Raw genomic sequence first — 21,817 nt, forward strand, 5'->3', positions numbered from 1 at the left:
TTTAATACATTATCCTAATCATCAAAGCTCTTCTGCTTCCAAGCTGCCTCTATGCACTATGTGTTGGCTTGCAGTCTGTCATCTCAGCTGTGGAGATTCTCAGCTGTGGCCACTGAAATGTGGCCATTTTTAAGAACTTTTCAAAACACGTGGGTCACATCCTTACTTCACTGAAGTCCACACGACATTTGGAATTTAATTCAGTGAGGTGAGGACTTCACTCATGGATCCTCTCAGCAAAACTCAGTCAAGTAATTACACACACAGTGTGTACACACTGAATTACACAGTGAAAAGTAATTAATTTTAAAAGGGCCAAAATAAAAAATCAGCAAGATGAATAAAGAAAAATCACTACTGCCATTAGTATTTATTGAGACATTTCGGAGGCCCTCACAGGGATTCTACGTCATGACAGTTTTCTATTCACATTGCAATCACAGGGCTGGATGTGGAGTAACTTCTATTTGGCAACACTCACGGTGAGAGGGAACAAAAAGGGAAAAAAAAGACCAGCCTGACTGAGATGTGAACATCAATTTGAACTTTTTTCCCTGAGCTAGGGAAAGTTCAATAGATCTCAGTATTAAAGAGCAGAGGTTGTCCAAAATGTGCCTGTCTCCACTTTAGCCTGATTTTTTCCTTCCCTCAAAATCACTGATGTGCTAGGGAAAAGCATCTGAAGCCGTTATTGCATACAAAAGATGTATTACACACATCTTTTTGAAATCCAAGACTATATCTTTCATTTTTTGGCTTGTTTATCTTCTTGTGCTTCTTAGTTTCATTTCTCATTTTATAGCCTTGAACCGGGGTGATGAAACCAAACAAGGTCACCCTCCCACACCCAATTGTTTTGAGAATTGCCAGTGGTTTTCAGGCATAAAACTTTGTTCTTGGCTGCCTAATCTGGGGCCTTTTACTTCAGAGATGTCCCCTCTGCATAAGTCTTGCTTCGAGCAAGTCAGCAGATATTGTGACGTGGACTCCTGCCCTTTAGGAAGAACCTCACATAACATCACTCCCCCTGTGATTCTTACTGACAGACCATATACGCAACCGTGTAACAAAAGCAAGTTTTTCAATGAAAAGTGAGGCAGGCCTATTAAATTTTGTGACAGGAAACAGCTGTAAGCACTGGAGAATGATACTTGAATCCCCATGTTGAATATGAATGAACCACTCCATTAAAAAAAATCCCAAACCCTCTAGTCCTGTTTGAGTCTTTTTTTTGCTTTGGTCTGATCTTACCTCCTCTGGCTATCATATGCCCATACTGCATGTCTCGGATTAAGCTTGATCAAGCAAAAACATCTGTTAAGAAAGACAATGGGAAAAGGTGTCTCAGGGAAAGATAATGCATCCATTTAAATCTCTGATAGCAACAGAACAGGTCCTCACATCAATTCCAATTGCAGAAAGCAGGCTGCAAAACTAGAAAATAAACCAGTTTGTTCCTTTGCACATGAAACTGAAAGCAAAATCATAATGAAAAAAATACAAAGCAACAGCTTATTCTGGGCTTACTGTGGCTTATTACTGAGCAGCTACGATAAATCATCATCCAATTTGGCTGCTCAGCTCAGATCTCCTCTAGCTGCACTAAGTTGATGGGCAAGACACAACATTCCTGGGATTTGTCATAAGGAGGTTTGTCACATCTTCCCAAAGATTGCGTAAGGAGGAATGAGACAGGCTGTAGAAGGCCAAAGTGTTCGGCAGAAATTATTTCACTTCCTCCATGTTTTGCAGCATAAAAGGCTTCTTGCCATAAATCAGCTCTGATTAGTTTATTATGGATGTTTAGGTTAAATGTCTCAATTGCTCTTTTGTTCTTGAGACTCCAATCTTTTTTTTAGATATTTATTTGTACAACTTCTAGACAGCTGATTTCATTTCCCATCTTTTTATTTTCTGCTATGTTGTGGGAAATACTTTGTCACAAAACTAAAACACCCACAGACACAAGCAGCAGGATGCAGGCATTTTCCCTATCAGACAAACTGACACCAAGCTGCACGGTTAACAACGCCTCACGGAGAGAACATGAAGCAGCTCAGAAACTGATTCTCAGCTATGCTTTTCCCACAGACCTGCCACAGCCTTTAGAAGAAATGTGGTTGGAAAGGCAAACCTTGAACATGTCCACTGAATGATGTGTTGTTGAAAAAAGTAGCGTGCAAGAACACCTTTAATTTACAAGTAGGAAAGACTCACACCATTGTGGATTTTTCCTTTTACTTTTCTCTGATTTAAAATCACTGTTCTATAATCTCATAACTAAATGAGATGAGTATGGTCTTCTGATCTGAGCAGAAGACTGACGTTCAAGATTGCTGGGCTTTCCTCACTTTTGTGTGAATAACTTCATGGATGATTGTGGGTAAATAACCTGCTCATCTTCAACCATCCCTACTACATGACAGTTACTTACCTGCCTCTTGCATCAGCTGTAGAGAATAATTAACTAGCATTTATAAAGAGATTATCACAGGAAAAGTATAAATGTGGCAGAAAGTATTTGCTTCAATTTTGAAACCTGGTTGTTTAATATCAGGGTCCTACTACCTATATTAGACATCTGAGTGCTTAGTGTTATGTACCCATTCTTGAGGATCAGTCATACTATTACACTTGCTATATCCACACCTAATTTAACATTTGTACTTGGCTTCCGCAGCAGCTGTTGAAAAGAGGGTGGAGTGAATTTTACTTCAACATGTCTGGTAAAAGTTCCCTGCAGACAATGTCTAATGAGGTTTTGATTTTCCAAAGTAAACTTACAGCAACTAATACAAATACAGAATGCTTTCTATTCAGATCGTTCCCCTCGCAGAAGGAATTCTTGCTACCTGTGTGCCAAGCCCACTGGCCTTGCGCGTGCCAGGAGCTCCGCTGGTTATCGTCACACTATACGTGTGAACGCAGTTAAGGAAACTGGACCACGTTACAGTTAATAGGATTCTGTCTTGCTGAACCCCAAATATTAGAGTAGTTGTGTTTGGCACTAATAAGACTACCTCCTGGAAACATTTCCACTAGAAAATACTCATAAATGCCCTTTGGGCACAGAGGAGATTGTAGGGTTTTCTGGATGTGGCTGTGAGGCCGACACTCAGAAGGATGGAGCAAATGGGATTTAGATCAGAGCGTGTTCCAGCACTGCCAAAGGACACTCCAGCAGGTTACAGGAAAGAACAGAGATTAACTTCTCTCCGTATGAAGGAAAATTAATTACGTACTCCCTATGTGGAAATGGTACAAGAGCATATTGCTAGTACTTCCCCCTCCCTGAATACAGCAAGAGTCAAAAGTAGAAAAAAATCACTAGCATGATGTGGGAAACTCAGAAGATAGGCTTCTTGCATTACTCTGAATTCTCCAGAATATCAAGAATCTCAAAACAAACTCATCTGTCCTAACAAATGGGCTTGTGCTTGATTTTACCATTTTATATTTTGATGACTCTCTCTAACTTTTAAAAATACATTTCTTTGTTTGTCTGTTTACATATTTGTTCATGATGACAGAATATGTAGGCACATTTCAGTAGACTGAGATGAATTTAATTAAGCAAGTACATCTGTTGCTAAAGACAACCCAGAAAATGACCTGCAGAAAGATAATGTGTATTTACATTCACTGAGTACCAGTTCTTGCACACAAATTCATAATTAACTTTGTGTTAGCTTTCATTCTGACATATTCAACGTCAAGCCAAGAGATTCAAAGGTAATCTGTGATTTTGAGTGTCCTGAGCATCTTACCTGAGGCCTACTGAAAAGGTCCCAATTTTCTAAGTCTATGACTCATCCAAAGCTTCCAAATCAATGCCCTTTCAGGACATTTTGCATAAGGAATGCCACAACTGAAACTATAAGATATTTTTGAATATATTTGTTTTGCAGGATTACTCTAATCACTGTGAATACCTATAGAAATGATGTTCACTACATCTGCACTGACACTTTCGTGTCTTATTCATATTGTCCCATATTATCTGTTTTGCAAAAAGTCTTTCAGTTTTACACTGGATCAAACACCAGTGGGCTTTCGCAATGCTTTAAGATCAAGGCTTTTACACAGATGATCAAAGATAGCTCATCACAAGTGCTTGTTATCTGGGAATCGGAGTTCACCTCCACAGAAACATAATTTTATATTATATACTATATATTGTTACTATAATATTATTATACGCTTATAATATTTAATAAAGATAACATTCTACTGCACATAAACATAATTAAGTGCTTTTTGTCATGGACCAACAGGGTAAAATCATCCCCCTATATAGCGCTTTCATTTAAAAAAACAAGTCACAAACACATTTTAACCCCAAAAGCTGAAACCCATTCATCTGCCATTGTTCTGTTAAAGTGGCCAGCCCAATTAACTGCATTCTATTTACCTGTCTGTATAACAAAATCAATGCTTTTTCTACCCCATGTGCAGAATTATACACATATGGTCTGCTTAATTATGATAGTATTAATTGTTTGTGGAGTAAAAGCTCTTCAAGTATCTTTGTAAATAAATTCTGAAAGCCAGCTTCCTCTTTGAGGTGACTTTGCTTTATATCTGCACTATCTACGAAGAACAAACAGCAGGGAACTCGGCAGGAGACTGCTCTGTTCCCCAAGTGCTGTGTGGGCAGGCCTTCATGGTCTAGATATTGGCCGTGTTCACGTGAAACACAACACGCCATATTCAGACTGCCTATAGATGTGTCACATGCACTACTACTGCTTTTGTCCATTGACTTGAAAGGGCCCAGTAACGCCAGACGTCGGCTACTCTGAATCACTTCATTTTGAAGCCACAGTAACTGGAATTCATCTACCTAACTTCAACCAGCGACAAGTTTCAACGTCTAGCCATCCATGTCCCCTCAGTAGCCAGGGAGAAAGAGAGAGGCATTGCCTGGGAGTAAGCCACCTTATCCTCAGAGAGATAAGCTGAAAATACCCATCTCTTTTCACTACTACTGAAGGAGCGCAGGCAAGTATCTTACGCTCATACGTTTTCATTCAGCTCAGAGACCCTTCCCCTCACTTAACATCCTTTACATGCAGCAACCAGCCACCATTACAGAATCACAGAATGGCTGAAGTTGGAAGAGACCTCTGGAGATCACCTGGTTCAATCCCCCTGCTCAAGCAGGGTCAGCTATAGTAAGTTGCTCAGGACTATGTCCAGTTGGGTTTTGGAGTATTTCCAAGGATGGAGACTCCACAAACTCTCTGGGCAATCTGTATTCATTCCGGTAAACTATGGGTGCTCAGCTGCACTCAAAATTACTAGCCTCACTGCAGGAGGCAAAGCCAGCTGGGCCAGAAGCAGGGTGAGAGCACAAGACCCTGGAAGGCACTGTTCTCTCTGGTAACACGCTGCCTTCCTGAGCAGCCCCCATGCCTCACTTCTCAGCCCAGCGCCTCTCTGGCACATTCTGGCCTTTTTTCCGATAACAGTTTGGCAAATATGGGAGAAGGTGACTTAATAATGTAGGGCTTTTCCATCATTAATTTTTGTCATTTAGGACACAGACGTTCCTTTCTTCCTTCAAAGTATTACCAATAGCCAAACACTGAGAAAGTGTTAGCAAAGCTAAAAGGATCTTTGCTGGTTTTCTTTCTTTCTCTTCTGACAATAAGAACAGCATTAACTTGAAGTGGTTCTAGACAGAGATTTCCATCACCCTCTAGAATCAGCTGCCCATACTGGGCTTGTGACTAGTCCTGTAAATCTTTTTTACTACCATTTTATGTCTCACGTGGCCTGGGCAGTCTGGAAGTTAGTTCTCAGTGAATGTGACTGACAGAATGAACAAGTGTTTCTGGAAAACTGGCCATTCTATTTAGTGAATAATTTTCCCACCGTCCAGAAACACTCCAGCAGCCAACACAAACAGAATGGTGTGCATCTGTCTTCAACCTTTTCTGCTTAGAACTCTGGCTTTCGATTAAAATTAAAATTGATTTTTAAAATTATCTTTCAACTGCCTTGCAAATGAAAGAGGATCCTGTCACAGCTCAGAAAGAAAAACAGAAGCTAACAGGCTACCCAAGAAAACTAGGGAAGATGCTTTGACCAAATCCAGGCCTCATGCTGAACTAATGTAGACCAGAACTATGTACTAGAAATAAGAAGAAGGATTTTCAAGTGATAGTTAATTAAACAGAATAAAAAGGACAAGGAAATATTATTTACCTTACTTGGGGGAACGTAGGTATTTAACACTGTAGTGATGACTACATGAAGAATACTATAACAATGATATTGGCATAAAAATAAATAATTAAATATGTACCCTTCAAAAACTACTTCACTGGATCTCTACCTCTGGACCTAAATTTTCCTGTCAGTTATTCCTCTGTCAGTCTCTCTCAAATAAATAACTGCTGTGTGTGGGAAAGAAGCACTGGATCTTTGTAAATAGAGGATAATAACAACAGCAGTTTTCAGCTTAAATATTAAAATGGTTCTAAATATTTGTTTCCTAATTGTCCTGTGAAGACTATTCCAACTAGGATTAACTAGTGATGAAATTTATTCTCTGTTTATTAAGGACTGGACATGGCCTGGGCAACTTGCTCTAGCTGACCCAGCAATGCAAGCCAGCAATGTGCCCTTGTGGCTAGGAGGGCCAATGGTATCCTGGGCTGCACTAGGAAGAGTGTTGCCAGCAGGTCGAGGGAGGGGATCCTGCCCCTCTGCTCAGCCCTGGTGAGGCCTCACCTGGAGTACTGGGTCCAATTCTGGGCTCCCCAGTACAAGAGACATGGCACTACTGGAGAGAGTCCAGTGGAGGGCTACAAAGATAACCGGGCTACTGGAGCATCTCTCCTATGAAGAAAGGCTGACAGAATTGGGCCTGTTCAGCCTGGAAAAGAGGAGACTGAGAGGGGATCTCATCAATGTATAGAAATATCTACAGGGAGGGTGTTGAGAGGATGAGCCCAGACTCTTCTCAGTGGTGCCCAGCAGCAGCATGAGGGGCAACAGGCACAAACTGAAACACAGGAAGTTCCATCTGAATACAAAGAGAAACTTCTTTCCTGGGAGGGTGACAGAGCACTGGAACACGTTGCCCGGAGAGGTTGTGGAGTCTCCTTCTCTGGAGGTATGCAAAACCCACCTGGACGTGATCCTGTGCAATGTGCTCTAGGTGACCCTGCTTGAGCAGGGGGTTAGACTAGAAGATCTGCAGAGGTCCCTTCCAACCTCAACCATTCTGTGATTCTGTGACCCTGCTTTGAGCAGAGGAGTTGGACTAGGCAAAGTCCAGAGATCCCTTTCCATCTCAGCCGTTCTGTGAGTCTGTGATACTGTAAGTATGATGGCAAAATCTTTTCCAGATGTGTATTTCTGCACAAAACAAATTGAGCCATAAAAAACAAAACAGAGCTATCCTTTCCTCCCAGTAAATAATCTGAGAATGAGTATGCTTAATCTTTTTCCCCAGGGCATTAGTAAATAACTCACCTCAGATGATACTACGGTTGCTTATAGCCATTTGACGAGACCTGAGAATTCTGGTAAACGGCAGTTTCTGGTCATTGTTACTCCTTCTGACCACCCTCTGGGATTAACAGACAATTCAAGATCAGACAGCGGTCAGGTGTCTCATGTAATCCTGTTTCCCCAAGAGAATGAATTAAACAGGGTCAAGTATCTTTACTCAGTCCTCATCCCCTTTTCCAGTCAGTACTTAGCCCAAAAGTAATCTTTTTTTTTTCTCTCCTCTCTCTCTAGCTCTCTTTCTTACTGTCTCTCACATGCCCTCTCCCTCCTTTTCTTAGCCTGCACTCCCAGACTTATTCCAACCATGCCCTTGTTTTTTTGCTTCTTTATTGTTTTTTCCTTGTGTTTTTTGGCCTCCCTGTACAGACATGCAAATCTCCACAACACGACACCCATCAGTATTTTCTGACTCATGTGCCTTACCCATGCAGTGTTTAAAGGTGGTGGCCACTATAACTTCAAAAAAGAAGCAACTCTTTCTCAGAAGGCTTCCCAGCTACGTCATCAATAGATTTCATTGCAGTTCCTGCTTTTTGTGAGAAAGCCATTAACGCAAATGTTGAATGAGACTGGTCCCAAGACTCATCCTAAGGACCTCCACAGCTAATCTCCCTTCAGCTCAGTATTTTCCCTGTTAGTACTACCAATTTTAAAAATTAGATCCAGATATTCGTTTTCCTCACGCTAGCAGATTAATACTGATAGGCTTTATGAATGAAATTGACTTTGGAATGCAATTATAATAGAAGAGCAATCATTTAATGGCCACAGAGAGGGATGAAAGTTCAGATGCTGTCAAACATCATATCGAGAAGAAACAAAGCAGAGGAAGACAGAAGACTGCCACAGCAAAATTTAGGAAAAAAGACTTGAGGAGAGCTCAGACACTGTGAAGGGAACTGGAATAAAATGAAAGCAGAAATATAGTTATGAGGAAAAGTGGTTACAACCCCTGATGAGAGGATTGGTGTAGTACTGTAGACAAGTGGGAACAGAAGGGGGTTTCCAGAAGATAAGGAGCTTCTCCTAGCTGCTCCTCTTTTAGTGGAATAACAAGTTCCTGGCATCATTTTTTTTTTAAACTTAGTTTTGCTCAGACGTTCAAACATACTACCTTAGGCCTCTGAGCAGTCTGAACATGCTTTTATTGACTTGCTTTCCTACCATTCTTTCTTCCCTCTTTCCACATTTTATTCTTCCCACAAAGCAGATGGCACGCCATAAAAAAGCTGGTTTATCTTAAACATTTAGCAGCATCTGAATTCCCATGTGTAAAGGCTTTTTTTTTTTTCTTCAAGTACCTCTGGGCTGCTACAGCAAAATGCAGAAACTGTCAAAGCCAGCTAGAGTACACTAAACATTTCCAGGGAATCACATTTATACACACAATCATTTATATGTTACAAATACAAAGCAAGGAAGAATAACACGTCTAATACACATGCATATACATATGAGTTCACTTTTGAAAATCACAGTGAGAAAGTAGCTAAAATAGTGATATAGATGGCTAAAACATTGTCTCAAAAATCAAAGTAATATTTCCACCCTAAGGGCAATACTTCATACAGCACTTCCTCAGAAAAATATTTTTTCCCAGATTTCCCAGAAATCCCAGATTTCTCTTTTCCTCTCTTTTTGAAAAAAATTCTGTAAATCTTTTTGAACTTAAAGATTTGTTGGATAAACCTAGACTTCAAATGACAAACTGTTATGCAAAAAAATATGCTCTGCTTAAATAGTTACTTTAAAAGTATAAAACTCTAGAGAAGTCTAAACTTTTAATGAAAGATAGCGTGTTTTTCCTACTGTAAAATGATTACACATTTTATTTTCCCCTAAAGTACAGTTTAAACTAAAAAAAAAAATTACCTATGAAATCATTTGCAGAGTAATATCAAAGAGAAGTATTAATTAAGGATGGCCTTTGAAATTTGATCTGCATTTCTTAACTTTGGTTAATTTCTTGCCTTGAAAAACCATTTGTGGGTATGTTTCTCTATTTTTTCTTCCATCATTACTAAAATATTTTGGACAGGGAAAAAGCAGTTGATTGATATCTCACGTCAGGCTATTTCATGTGATAATTTTATAGGCATGCCTGGAAAACATGGTCTCCTGAAAGGTAAGTTAGAAAATCATACTCACAAAGTAACTCTGCTATCAAAATGGAAGGATGAATAGAGTCAGGCTAAAGTCCAGAAATATTCAATATTTTCATTAATGGTCTGGATGTTAGCATGGAATTGCTTACTATGCTTGCCCACAATACCAAACTGAGACAAAATTAACATTCAAAATTATCTTGACCAACTGGAGAAATCTGCTACAAAAGTAGAGTGCAAGTCCGCAAGGTATTAAAACTCTTAAGGGAACAGTGAGCTGTACAAATGCAAAATGGAAAAACAAGTGACTACCTACTAACTCTGCACAAAAGAATCTGAGGATTATGGTGGATCACAAAATGAATGTAAACTATCAGATGTTACGCTATTGTGAAAACAGTGAACATTATATGAGATTTATGAATAGCAGCACTATCCATAGACTCACAAAGAAACCCTTCTACTCTGCAAGCTTTGGAAAGCCCCAGCAGCAGGAATTCCATGAGCAAGGACGGGTAGCAAAGCTCCCAGCTTTTCTCTGGGACTTTACCTAGAAGCATATTTGACGAGGCATTACTACCAAAGTCCCTTCCAAAGCATCACAGGTCAGTTTGAAACAGATTTTGCTGGGCATGGCCAATGAAGGCCTACATTTCAATGCAATGGGACGGATGACTTTGAGGATAAAATGGATGTCCCCATAGCTTACGGACAAATACGCACCATAATGATGTATCACTGATTTTCTGTGGCCTTGGCAACACCACCCCTGCTCTCACACATAATTTGTGCTCATTTTGGCATTAGAATTGGTGGGCCTTTCCTGTTCAAAGTCAACTGGAAAATAGAACCTATTGGCAGGACAGCACTAGCTTCTCACATAAATTCATCAGAAAGGAGCATTTCACTAACACTGAGACTGACATGTTACCAGTGGACTTCAAGGAGAGAGGAGGTGTTCCAGTATACATAAGCAGTCTCAGCGGACTAGCAGCCAGGCTCAGTACCATGGCTACCCTTACTAGATGACACACCTGTGCTCACATAGTTCAAGGTAAGCCCACCATCACATCATCTGCTGCTCAATTCTTGGCTTGATTCTATAAACCTTAAAAAAAGAGAAAAGAATAAACATTCCTTCAGGATTTACTACATATGCCAACTGAGTGTAACATTTGCTATTTATGTAATAACATTTTATTGTTAGAAACCAACAGTTTCTTGAAAGCAGAGTTTTCCAGGATTTTCAGCTCCATTTACCTTCATTTTCTGCTGCGGGCACAATCAAACCAAGCCCTTTTATTTCGGGTCAAGTCATGGAATATTTTCACATTAAAATTGAAACTATATACAAGCTTTTGCTGAAAGCATTGTCAGATCAGCACTGGAAGATTTTAAATCAGGCAGTGTCTATGAACGGTTGTATGAATAGGTCTTTTGTGGTCCTGTCATTTCCCAGGCACAAAGCCTTTGTAGCAATATTTTGGCCATTTATGTTTTTACTGTGTGATTTATAACATTGTCGCAAAGCCCTTTGTGAATTTAAAATGCTGTGACCATGTTTTCCAGAAAGGAATGTTTAAATTTAATATTCCCAGATCCTTATTTAGGTTCTTAGAAGAGGCCCCAATCCTGCAAATACTGACACAGGTGCTTTTAGTTAAGTACAGGTTTAAATGTTGGCAGAATCAGGGCCTAAATAAGCTGACATTTCAAAAATATCAAGTAATTTCCAGGGATTGTTGCAAACCATAGAGCACAGAAGTAATACCATGTTGCATAGTCCTGCTAACTTCAATGAGATCACTCACGTTTAAAACTCTTGTTGGATTGCATCCTTTCTGGCATGGAGGAACTGGTTCCTATTGCCTTACATGAGAATCGACTCAGGCTTTTAAAATCACATAGCAGAAACTTGACATACGTGCTTAGTTCTACACACTTGATTTTGACCACTGAAGATAAACACATTTTCGTAACTTTTCCTCTGACAAGGCCTTAAATCCGCAATATAAATGAATGCACCAGTTTCAGGCAGGAAGAGGTCAGGCATTAACACACTTTGCTAACTAGTCCCTTTACACATAAAGCATCTAAGCAAATAAAATAAAAACAAAATCGATGACTTAGAATGCATTTATTATTTTAGAAATCACCTTAAGAAAAATCAATGAAACATCAAAAATAACCATTTTAAGGGCTATGAGTTTCTACAGAAGGTTAAAATAGACTCATTATTGACTTCATAAGCATTTTACTCCCAGAAGCAAGCACGCACCTTAGAATGCATAATGCCTCAGAGCATCTTCAAGTAACAAGCAAAATGACATTTCTTTGGATTCTTCATTTCAGATAATACCATTTTAAATTCAGCTTTTGAAGACATCTCAATCAAAACTGAAGATGATTTAGCTAGACTGCATCTAAGCTGAGCTTCTCAAGAAAGGGGTAGTATATAAGGTAAGTACAGTGGTAGCTTTAAATCTTCTTCAAGTCTGACATATTCTCTGGTGACATCTGGAAACCAGTTGAACCTGAATATAATCAGCAGCCAAAGACTGCTAGGATGTAAAAATGCTGTGGTGATGCTCTCTTTCCCCATATTCATGTTATAAAGGATCTACACAGAGGCTGAACTGATTTCAAGGCTGTCACAAATCAAGCCTCAGCAGGTCAAGGGTCTGCAACAGTGGACTGAAGAATGCACACACGTCAAATACAACCTTACAGTAAAGATTTCAGCTCAGTGCCTACAACTAAGCCTTCTAAGTTTTATAGCTTGTGTCTAGTAGGAGCTCTATTATCTCAGTTTCTCAGCTAACACATAGTTAGATGTCATCAAAGAGGTCCTCTGGCTCACAAGTGTTTTCCAGTGTTTCCAGAGACATCACATCCGGGGAATGCTTGCCTGATGTCTTCTGTGAGGCAAGATCAGGTCTGGAAATATAAAGCAAAGACATTGATTTGAAATAAATTTAGATACAAATATAAACAAATCAAACATAAACACAGTCAAGGTAACCATTTAATAGCGTATTTTGAGCTTTTTGTTAAGGTTACATACAAGAGAAAAGTGCTCTTTGTAAGACCTAATTACCTGATGAGATGGCAATGGCAAAACAAATAGATGAAATTCAGTTTATAAATGTCCGGGCTCCAGCTATTTTTTTTTACAACTTTCAGAACCCTGAGAATGACCATTGCACCCACAGTTTCCACAGAGAGCGCTACGGAGAGTAGGACAAACACAGAAAACATGAAAAGGATCTGGTCTTTTGCTACTACATAGGATGATGCTCTGTTAACTGCTCTTTCTCTTTGTCCTGGTGCTAAATGTATGTCTGTTGTACATCAGCTTGGCATGAAGGCATATGAAGAGCTATACTAATTTGTCCCAGAGGCACATGCCCCAAAGGTACAAGCTTCTCTCCAAACAACAGAGCAGAAGAAACAAAGGCAAACGAGAATCCTTCCATAATACACGCTCACAACTTTTAGACTTACAAATCCCTGCCCTCCACTTGCATATGCTATAATTACATTTGCTATAACCATATGCAAATAAAAGCACTTGTCACGCACTGATATACATGCGCCAAGATGTAGGGTTATCTCAGATAACTGGACGCTACAAAGTCCTATCTGAAAACTTTAGGCCAGAATCAGACATCAGCTGTATGGAATAACATGCTACTCTGCATCATTTAGTCCTATAGAGCACTTATTTGGCTGCCCTTATCATCATAGATTGTTTGAACATCTCTCTGTTATATGAGATCTTAGCATCTGCCAAGAGCTCATATTCACTGTTTCTCTTCTCACTCCGGTAGGATTCTGATGAAGATGGCTCTGTGTTTCTGCTTGGAAAGGCAAGACAAGGAAAGGCATATTGCAATTCAGAAGACTGTGACTTTTGCCATAGCTTCCAGCCCCTATGGGAATTAATTTTATATTTATAGACTGGATCCCAAAAAAGTCTTTGAAGGCTGCACAGACATATTTATTTTTGTGAGCTTTAGGAGAAGCATTACTGAACACAGATATTGGAGTTCTTGAGGACATGATATTCTGGGCCTAGACAACCAGCTGCTTTGAAAATAGGAACGAATTTGTTGATCTTGACTTGGTATTCTGTGGGAAAACAGTATAGGAAGTAGAAAACAGACCTGATGTGTTTTTAGCTGCCTGTATTGTAGGATTCTGGACTAGTTGTAATTTCCTAAGGGTTGACGGCTTCATGCCTAAGTTCCGTTCGTGTAGTCCAGACAGATCATGAAAAATTCTTATATATCAAGGCCACCACAACATCTACCAGGAACAGAAGAACTAGATAGAAGTGATGGGAAGTGCTACTCTCAAATGCTGCCATATAAGGGCTTAGTGTAATGAGATAATCAAAAGCAATCCCAATTTCCAGACTAACTCAAGCACTTGCTTTCATCTGCTCCATAATTGCAAACAGAGTGAGTCAAATTCAAGATTTCTGATCACTGTTTTGAAATTTGGTTTCATACAGATTCACAATCAACTTTTCCACAATTCCTTTCTAACTATAAAACTCTGGGGAATAGAAGTTGCTTTAGAAGCACTGCAATCTCCAAAATGTAATAAGCTTTCTAAGGCCCCAGCCACTATCTGATTCTTAGCTTCTTAGGCTTCAAGTTTTCTGACAGAAGCTATGAAACACTTGCAGGTTCAGTGCTCTCAGTATAATGCTTTCTGCTGTGGACCTGGGAACGATTTTCACATAGAGGTGGCACCCCCCATGCTCCTAAGGAATCTGCAAAAGCCCAGTAAGTTCTGCATCTTAGATGCTGTGACTTCCTAACAGCTCTCCAATATTCACAAGGGTTTCTTCACCACTCTATTTATCACTCCAGTTCTGTAAACCACTTTAAATACAACATGCTTGTATTTTCAGATTATGATCACCTATTCCTCTGGAGATCTTACAAGCTATCACTGGAAATTCTTCAAAATGCCTTCCTTCATGGCTGAATAAATCACGTCCAAGGACTTTGTCTTTTTGATTGACATGCAGTGACATTTAGATAGACATGAGTCTCATCAAAAGTCACTTGGACTTTTTTTACAGTTGTAAAGCAAACCTGCCAAAATCTGACCTTCAGCCTATAAACTCTGGCCAGCAGGATCAGATCACTCAAAGCTATTCTGATTCCCAATAATCAACTTGTTCTTACACTTTTAAAGTACAGTTACCGCAACGCAGTAAGTGCGGAATATCACATTCACTTACTGAAGATACAATGTTCTTTCACCTTTCAGGGTCACTCTAAAGCAGTACGTCTCCGTTGAGCACATATCTGAACGACACAGCGTAGAGTAGCACACAGACCATTTTACTTAATTCTAAATGGTCTCACCAGCCTTTAAATTACGATGTGAAGACATCTGCACCACTACAGACTATTTCAGATACTGGAAGTCTTTTTTAGAGTAGCTCAGGAATCTTTCATTGTCCTGTACTGCGCACATAGGCATAATACTAAGATACTTATGTAACCTCAGATTTGTTGACTGAGTCTTCACCTGTTTCAGCATTTTCTAATTTCTAAAAGTAAGCCTGAGAGTGCTTACAAATGGTAATGTCAACAACAGTTTTATCCTTACGGGGTAGACTTTTTTCAACACTATACGGTAGTTCAGATGTATAAAATACTTCAATATGAAGAGCCAAATCACTGGTGAGTTTTTACTTTACACAGCTAGAACTATTAAGCTTCTGTGTTCTTGTAACAACACGGTCCTCATTTAATCCTCAAAAGCTGTAATACTGTGTCTGCGAATGAGCCCAACCACACTTGCCAAGTGGAGGCATTAGACTCTTTACGTGGAGTTCAATAAGCAACCTAATTTTGGCTTTAAGGCTGGGTGATTCATATTTGCATGGCAATTATTCATTATGTGCCAACAGCCTGCTTTGTGCTGTGAAATTATTTTAAATCTTGGATTCTCACTGAAGCTGTATTACCATATTCTGCCGTATAACCAAGTTGATTTCTTTAAATTGCAGTGAGTTGTATTGCCCTCCCTCACCAAAAAGCCTGCAAGTAAGGCATTCTTCTTGAAAGTTTACTCTTCTGTTGGATAACTTTTTGAAGTCTTGCCTTTTGGTAAACTTAAACTCCATTAACACATCTGGAGAACTGCTGACTATAAGAGATCATTTCATATTTCCTGACATTAGTTCAAGCCCTTCATAAATTGAGATGGAAGACTAGATCCACAGCTGGTGCGAATCACTGGAGCACTAATAATGTCAGTGGAGCTTTGCTGACTTACACCAGCTGAGATTCTGGCCCAAGATTTGGAAGAAAGTGGTTACATTACTTGATATTTCTTTCCACAGCTGACTATGAGCCATAAGAAACAAAAGACACACAACACAGGACTTAACTAAACAGTACAGTACAGGAATTCAAAACTATGCAGGATGATCGCTTTGCATAGCTTGGGAGAAAAAGCAACACCTTTTTTGCAGTAGGACGGATGGACCAGTCCCACGTCCTTCAGGTGACGTAATTACTCCTGAGTTCACACAGACCCCAGAGAAGACCTGCACAGCACAATTCCTGTACACGGCCAATTCCATTCTGTAATGTCTTTGAAGGAGTATAAAGTTGAAAATAATTCTTATGCGACTGCTACAAATGACATGATTAAAAAGAGCTTTCTGTGGCAAAAGGATCAAACAATTGTAGTTTTTCTGAAACAAAATCAGGTCAGAGGCTGCAACATTAGCAGAATTGCTCATCTAGAAGAATTCCTTGCCGGAAAGATGAACAGTTCTTGTACTTAGTTATGCTTGTATATGCAGTCCAGCAAGTTGTGGTTAGGCTTTTACTGAAATTATTGTGCTCAAGCAACCGTCAAGGGATCTGAAAAGAGAAGTAGTCTCATAAATTAATATAGATGTAAGAGTTTCCTAAAAAGCTTGATTAATTTATGAGGCATATTTGTGTCCTTCGATCATTACATTATTTTCCCCATTTTTCTTTCGTAATTAAAAGAATCACTTCAGATCAAAAGCTGCCATTTTCCTAAAAGCTCCCCCAGAAGATGTGTAGCAGTCTTTAGAGAAAAGCTGAAATTTTCAGCGTGAATTTCTTGCCTTAATCTGGTCTAATATTTCATTTTTGCCATTAATCTGAAAACATAAAGGCTTAATAACATAGCTGAGAGTAAAAAGGGATATAATCTGACATACACTTTCTTCAGTATTATAAAAATAGGTGGCAGCAGCAGCTCATAAACAGAAAATGGATAGTCTTTTTAGTATTAACATTAAAACAAAGGTATGAGGAATCTCCAACAGTAACAAACAGTTGCTTTATGACTGACAGAACAAAAGCTCAGAGCAACACTTGTGTTCCAGAGATGATACATTTAGTCCATCCCAAGGGAAATACTTGGATTCTTTGATTTATCAACAATCTGCTGTCTTGGCTGTATAAACATTGTCTTCATAGAAAGACCTCAAAAGAAAGGTGCTTATCAGTAGTCATTAGGAAGGAAGGATTACAAAAGGAGCTTTGAGTAAAGGCCTAGGTGAAAACTTCACAGACTTTGTGGCTATACCTAAAACCTTGGCCTAGAAAAACTGATCCCCCATGGTGTAAGTTCTTGGGAGGCATCATATTGACTGCCTATGGCTACTGGCCAAAAAGAGAAAAGTTGAAAAGATAAAAGAAATGGTCTAAAGGAGGAGGGCAGAAAACCTTTCACATGAACAGATGCATCAAGAACACTATTTGCCGACATTTCTTTTTAAAGATAAATTTAAAAAATGCAAACAAAGTTGAAACCACATGTGATTTAAAATGTGATCAGAGATTCTCCTTTACAGCAACGCTGGTGACTGTAGTATAAGGTAAATCATAAAATTATTTTCCTTTGAAATTTAATCTAAAATAAAAACAAAGCTCAGTTTAGTTTTGGCAGTATTATGAGCGTTCAGTTACCAGATATGGTCTATTCTGGCATTTATTCCTGGGAATGACTTGAAAACTAAGCCATGTATTTCCCATTGATCTTACAAAATGTAAACCCCAGACCAAGAATCATGAAGAACTTGCTTGTGACAATCACCATAGTGATCTGAAATTACAGTTGGTAAACTCTTCCCTAAGTTATGTTAGTAAGGAGACTAAATACTTTTCTGTGGATTTCAATAGTCTAAACAGAAATGGTGGCCTCAGGGATCACCGGAGTCCAAGTTGTACCTGTACCTACACAGATGCACAGAGGCTAGAGAAAAGTACTCAAGAAATGGCTGCAAAAATGATTTCCAGCTTAAGGAAGACTGTTTCTGTCCCTCTTAGAGAACCTTCCCTGTGTAGCCTTTTCATACGCTCAGTGTATTAAGCAAACAGTCTAGTGCCAGTAAAGGTCAGCAGACAGATAGTAATAAGCTTGTTCAATTACAGTGTTAATGAAAAATATTTTCAATGCAGTAACCACAAATCTAACGTTCAGCCAGGGAATCAATGTTCCTTAATAAGCTTCTGCCTCTGGCTGAAAGCCAAACTGCACCTGCATGCTTCATAACCACTGTGGAGCAAGATAAGTCTGGAATTTTCTCAATAAATAAAACCTAAAGCTTGACTTCAGAAAACCGGATGATTGCTAAATACTATCTTAAGCTCGTGCAAGTGCCACTCTCTGTTCTCCAGAGTAATAAACTTTCAAGATAGAGGTTATTTTTGATTCATGCTTATAGAAGGTTTTTAAAGTATCACCTTGGAATCCTTCAGAGGGAGAAAAGTGACCTAAGAACCACTTAAACATGATAGAAATAGACACATTCGTTGCAGCAAGAACAAACTCACAAACAAATCTACTAAAATAAGATACCCGTATATCTCTTAATGATATGTCTTCTAATGAGTGGTCTAGATCAGCTCTTAACATTATTAATCATCTACTCTATTTGGCTAGTCATATAACACACACGATTCAAAAACCCTCAGAAAACCATGCATAATGTCTAAAATGGCTGCAAAGACAACGCTTCCTGCAAATGAACAGTGCTTACAGTACTTTTTTAAGGACGTGAATCGGTGCAGTTGCAAATTTCCCATCAACTTCAGTTGGCACAGGTGTAGGTCCTTAGCCATTTAAAAAGAACATCCCAGTTTAGTGATATAAACATAGTTCTGGATCTTTTTTATCTGATCAAACACACTTGCAGGTGTTTACTAACAAGGATCTACTTAAAAATGTAGTAATAGATATCACTTAAAAGGAAAAGCCTAAACCATGTTTGTTTTAGACAAGTAGCACACATTTCTGTGGCTCATTTCCACTTAAACTCCTTCTTACTTAAATAAACTAGACCACATTCACTTTGAGAAACACACTAACACCACTGCCTTCAGAGGGAAAAAATACAAATCAATCTCTTAATCTTAACTACAAGAGTACACAGTAAAGGAAAATGTAGTTTGTTTAGGAATTTTGTCAAGACCTATCATAAATTCAGTGAATTGTAAATTCATCAACAAATGTTAAAAGCTCTTTCTCATAACTGATCATTAAGTACTTATTAATCACGTAGTCATTGATGTAACTCCAGCACTGGCTAAATTGTGTTGCAACCTTTCTCCAGGCTGTAAAACCCATGGAGCAGCTTTTTCTCCCTAACTCTTCCTTCTCTCACAATGGTCATAAACAATATCCAAAGATCTAAGGGGGCAAACACAAACCCCTGAACCAACTACTTGCCTAGGAAATGTAAGTCCTTGCGCTCCTCAGGTTGTTGTCCCCAGATCACAGGATGGGTAGAGACTGTGATTGCCAGCAGGTAATGCAAAGTTGTGGAGGGTAAGGGAAGGGCTGTTTAGCCCCCAGCCTTGCCACAGCCTTGCCTTTTGTGCACACTATTCCGTCTCATTTCAATATAGACCCAGAAGTCCATCCTATCAATCAAAGTATAGGGTTTTTTTGTTCCATTTTTAATAATAGGATAATCCTGTTTTTCACTGGTACGACACCCCAAACCTGCGGATGGCAGCTACGATTGCAAAGTCATATTGAATCCAGTCACAAAAATAAAGCATTTAAGTGCAAGAAATCCAGCAATTCTGAAACCTGAATTGCCTTACAGATCTTCCATGTCTTTTCCATTCTCTCCTTTCCACTATTTAGGCTCTAAGCGTCTGTTTAAATCCCGCTGACTTCAACAGGAGCTGAATGCACACTTAATGTTAAGCACATGCTTACAAACTCTCCTGAACCAAGGCCTCCGCTTGCAACTCTCTGGTGTGATTTTCTACATTGACTGCCACAGAATAAAAATCAGAACTTTACAAATTAATAACATTAAATAAGGTCATTTTTAAAGAAAAATCAGTTAGCGCAGTGTTCATATGATGAAAAGTCCCCTCTTACTACTGGGCTAAGGTACTCTGACAATCTTTACAAAAATAACTAGGTATATCTAAAAAGATCCTGGTGTCAGAAGGATGGAGGAAATCCATGGGCAGTAATTTTAAAAATGATCTTTTAAAAAAACTTCATAACCAAATTAAACAAAGCCTTTCTCCCTGCTAAACAGTTTGTACACATATACTTGGGCAGGGACCGAAACCTCTCCTTGCCAGGTTCCAGAGATCTGCTCAGCAGGTTTGAATCATTCACTTTAATCGTCTTATTGCTGAAAGCCACTTTGGACGAGTACAATGTCTGAATATGACTTAAGTATATATTTTCTAACAACAAAACACACGTAGAAAGACACATCAGCAGCGAGCTCTTAGTTAATCTGGGAGCAGTGTATTGAATAAATTGGGAGCAGGTTCCAACTGATGACTTAAGGCAGAGCAGATAACATATAACAGGCTTCTCCCCCCCATCTCCCATGTCTGCATTGCATCTACAATTATTTTAGTAGTCAGAATCATGTTTCACCTTTTGCTGTCTCCTAGTCCCCGTTCAATCTCTCCTGTGTTCCTCCTGTCCTCTCTGCTGTCGCAGATCTGAACTCTTTCATACCTCTCTGAAATAAGATCAAACCTTTGATATATAAGATCAAATCACTTCCTACAATGACACCTGTAAGAGCTGAAACATGTTTGAACAGCAGAACCAAAAAAAGGCGGAGAGGTGACAGCACATCCAGCCTTTTGAAAATACAAGAAAACAATTAAAAATATATACAGTTGGCTGAGAAAGAACAGAGCTGGACACAGCAAGAGCCATTGTTGTTTTCTGACTAAAAATAGTAGATTTTTTTCCTTGCCTGTTTCATCACATCCTAGGCATCCTTGAGATGTCTCCCTACCCACAGTAAAGTCATCAGCTTTGTTCACTTAGCGCCAAGCTCACTCCTTACTTTGGAGGTGCATATAGCAAACAAAAGCGGACCTAAGAATCTGGCCTTTACCGCTGAACTTGTTAACTCTCTGGTAACGCTTCTTTTTACCTTGGACATGTGGTTAAGATGCTTTAACAACTTTCTCTTTAGAAAACACACGTGTCTCAGAAGTCTCCTTGGTGGAGTAAAGAAGCCACATTCAAAATATATCCTCCATTTATTACAGAGAGTAGGAATGATCTGTAACTCAGGATGTAATTGCTATAGGACAGAGAGAATAAACACGCTCTCGTCACTTCAAAATGATTCATTTTTTTTCTCCTCCAAAACGCCAACTCTAAACCTGTTCTTGCTCCTTGGGTCTGCTAGGCAGCACAGCAGTATCTGCACTAAGCACTTTACCAGAAACATTTAACAATAGACCAAATAGCCAAGTCATTACTTGTTGGCTAAATGCTGCAAGAGAGTCTAGACTATAAGATTTTTAAGAAAGGTTGTACCACCTCCAAAAACAACAAAACTTCAGCTAACCAGGATGACTGGACTAGCCCTGTGTGCTTCTTTCATAAAATTCTTATATAAACCAGGGTTTCTTTTTTCCTAATGAGCCTTTCTGCTGCTTCTTCATAAACGGTCAAATTCACAGAAAGATTCCTTAGCCCTTATATTTCAGAGATTTCTGATATAACAATTTTCATATACATTGTATGAATCTAGAAAGAGTCTCAGCTCAGACATTCATGCGGAGACTTTCCCCAGTGCTACAGTAATGAAGGTTAGAGGTTTAACTGGTATTAAATCAAGACAACCCAAAGGACTGTGGCTGAGCTGGCTGAGCTGAAAATGAGCCCTA

General features: G+C 39.2%; 1 protein-coding gene across 8 annotated transcripts in view; it reads right to left on the minus strand.

Moving 5' to 3' along the window:
• Positions 1–8,592: 8,592 nt before the first annotated feature.
• LOC138064030 (DNA repair protein XRCC4-like) overlaps positions 8,593–21,817 on the minus strand; it is a 198,755-nt gene continuing 185,530 nt past the window's right edge. For 6 of the 8 annotated variants that reach the window (XM_068924650.1, XM_068924655.1, XM_068924651.1 and 3 more), the window contains one exon: positions 8,599–12,566. In XM_068924650.1, coding sequence (XP_068780751.1) covers positions 12,458–12,566 — 109 coding nt within the window. In that variant the 3' untranslated portion in view covers positions 8,599–12,457. Of the gene's footprint in view, positions 12,567–21,817 lie in introns of all 8 variants that reach the window. The other 2 variants (XR_011137241.1, XM_068924649.1) reach the window with 2 other exon arrangements.

This window comes from Struthio camelus, chromosome W (assembly GCF_040807025.1).
Source record: "Struthio camelus isolate bStrCam1 chromosome W, bStrCam1.hap1, whole genome shotgun sequence".
NCBI classification, from domain to species: Eukaryota; Metazoa; Chordata; class Aves; order Struthioniformes; family Struthionidae; genus Struthio; species Struthio camelus.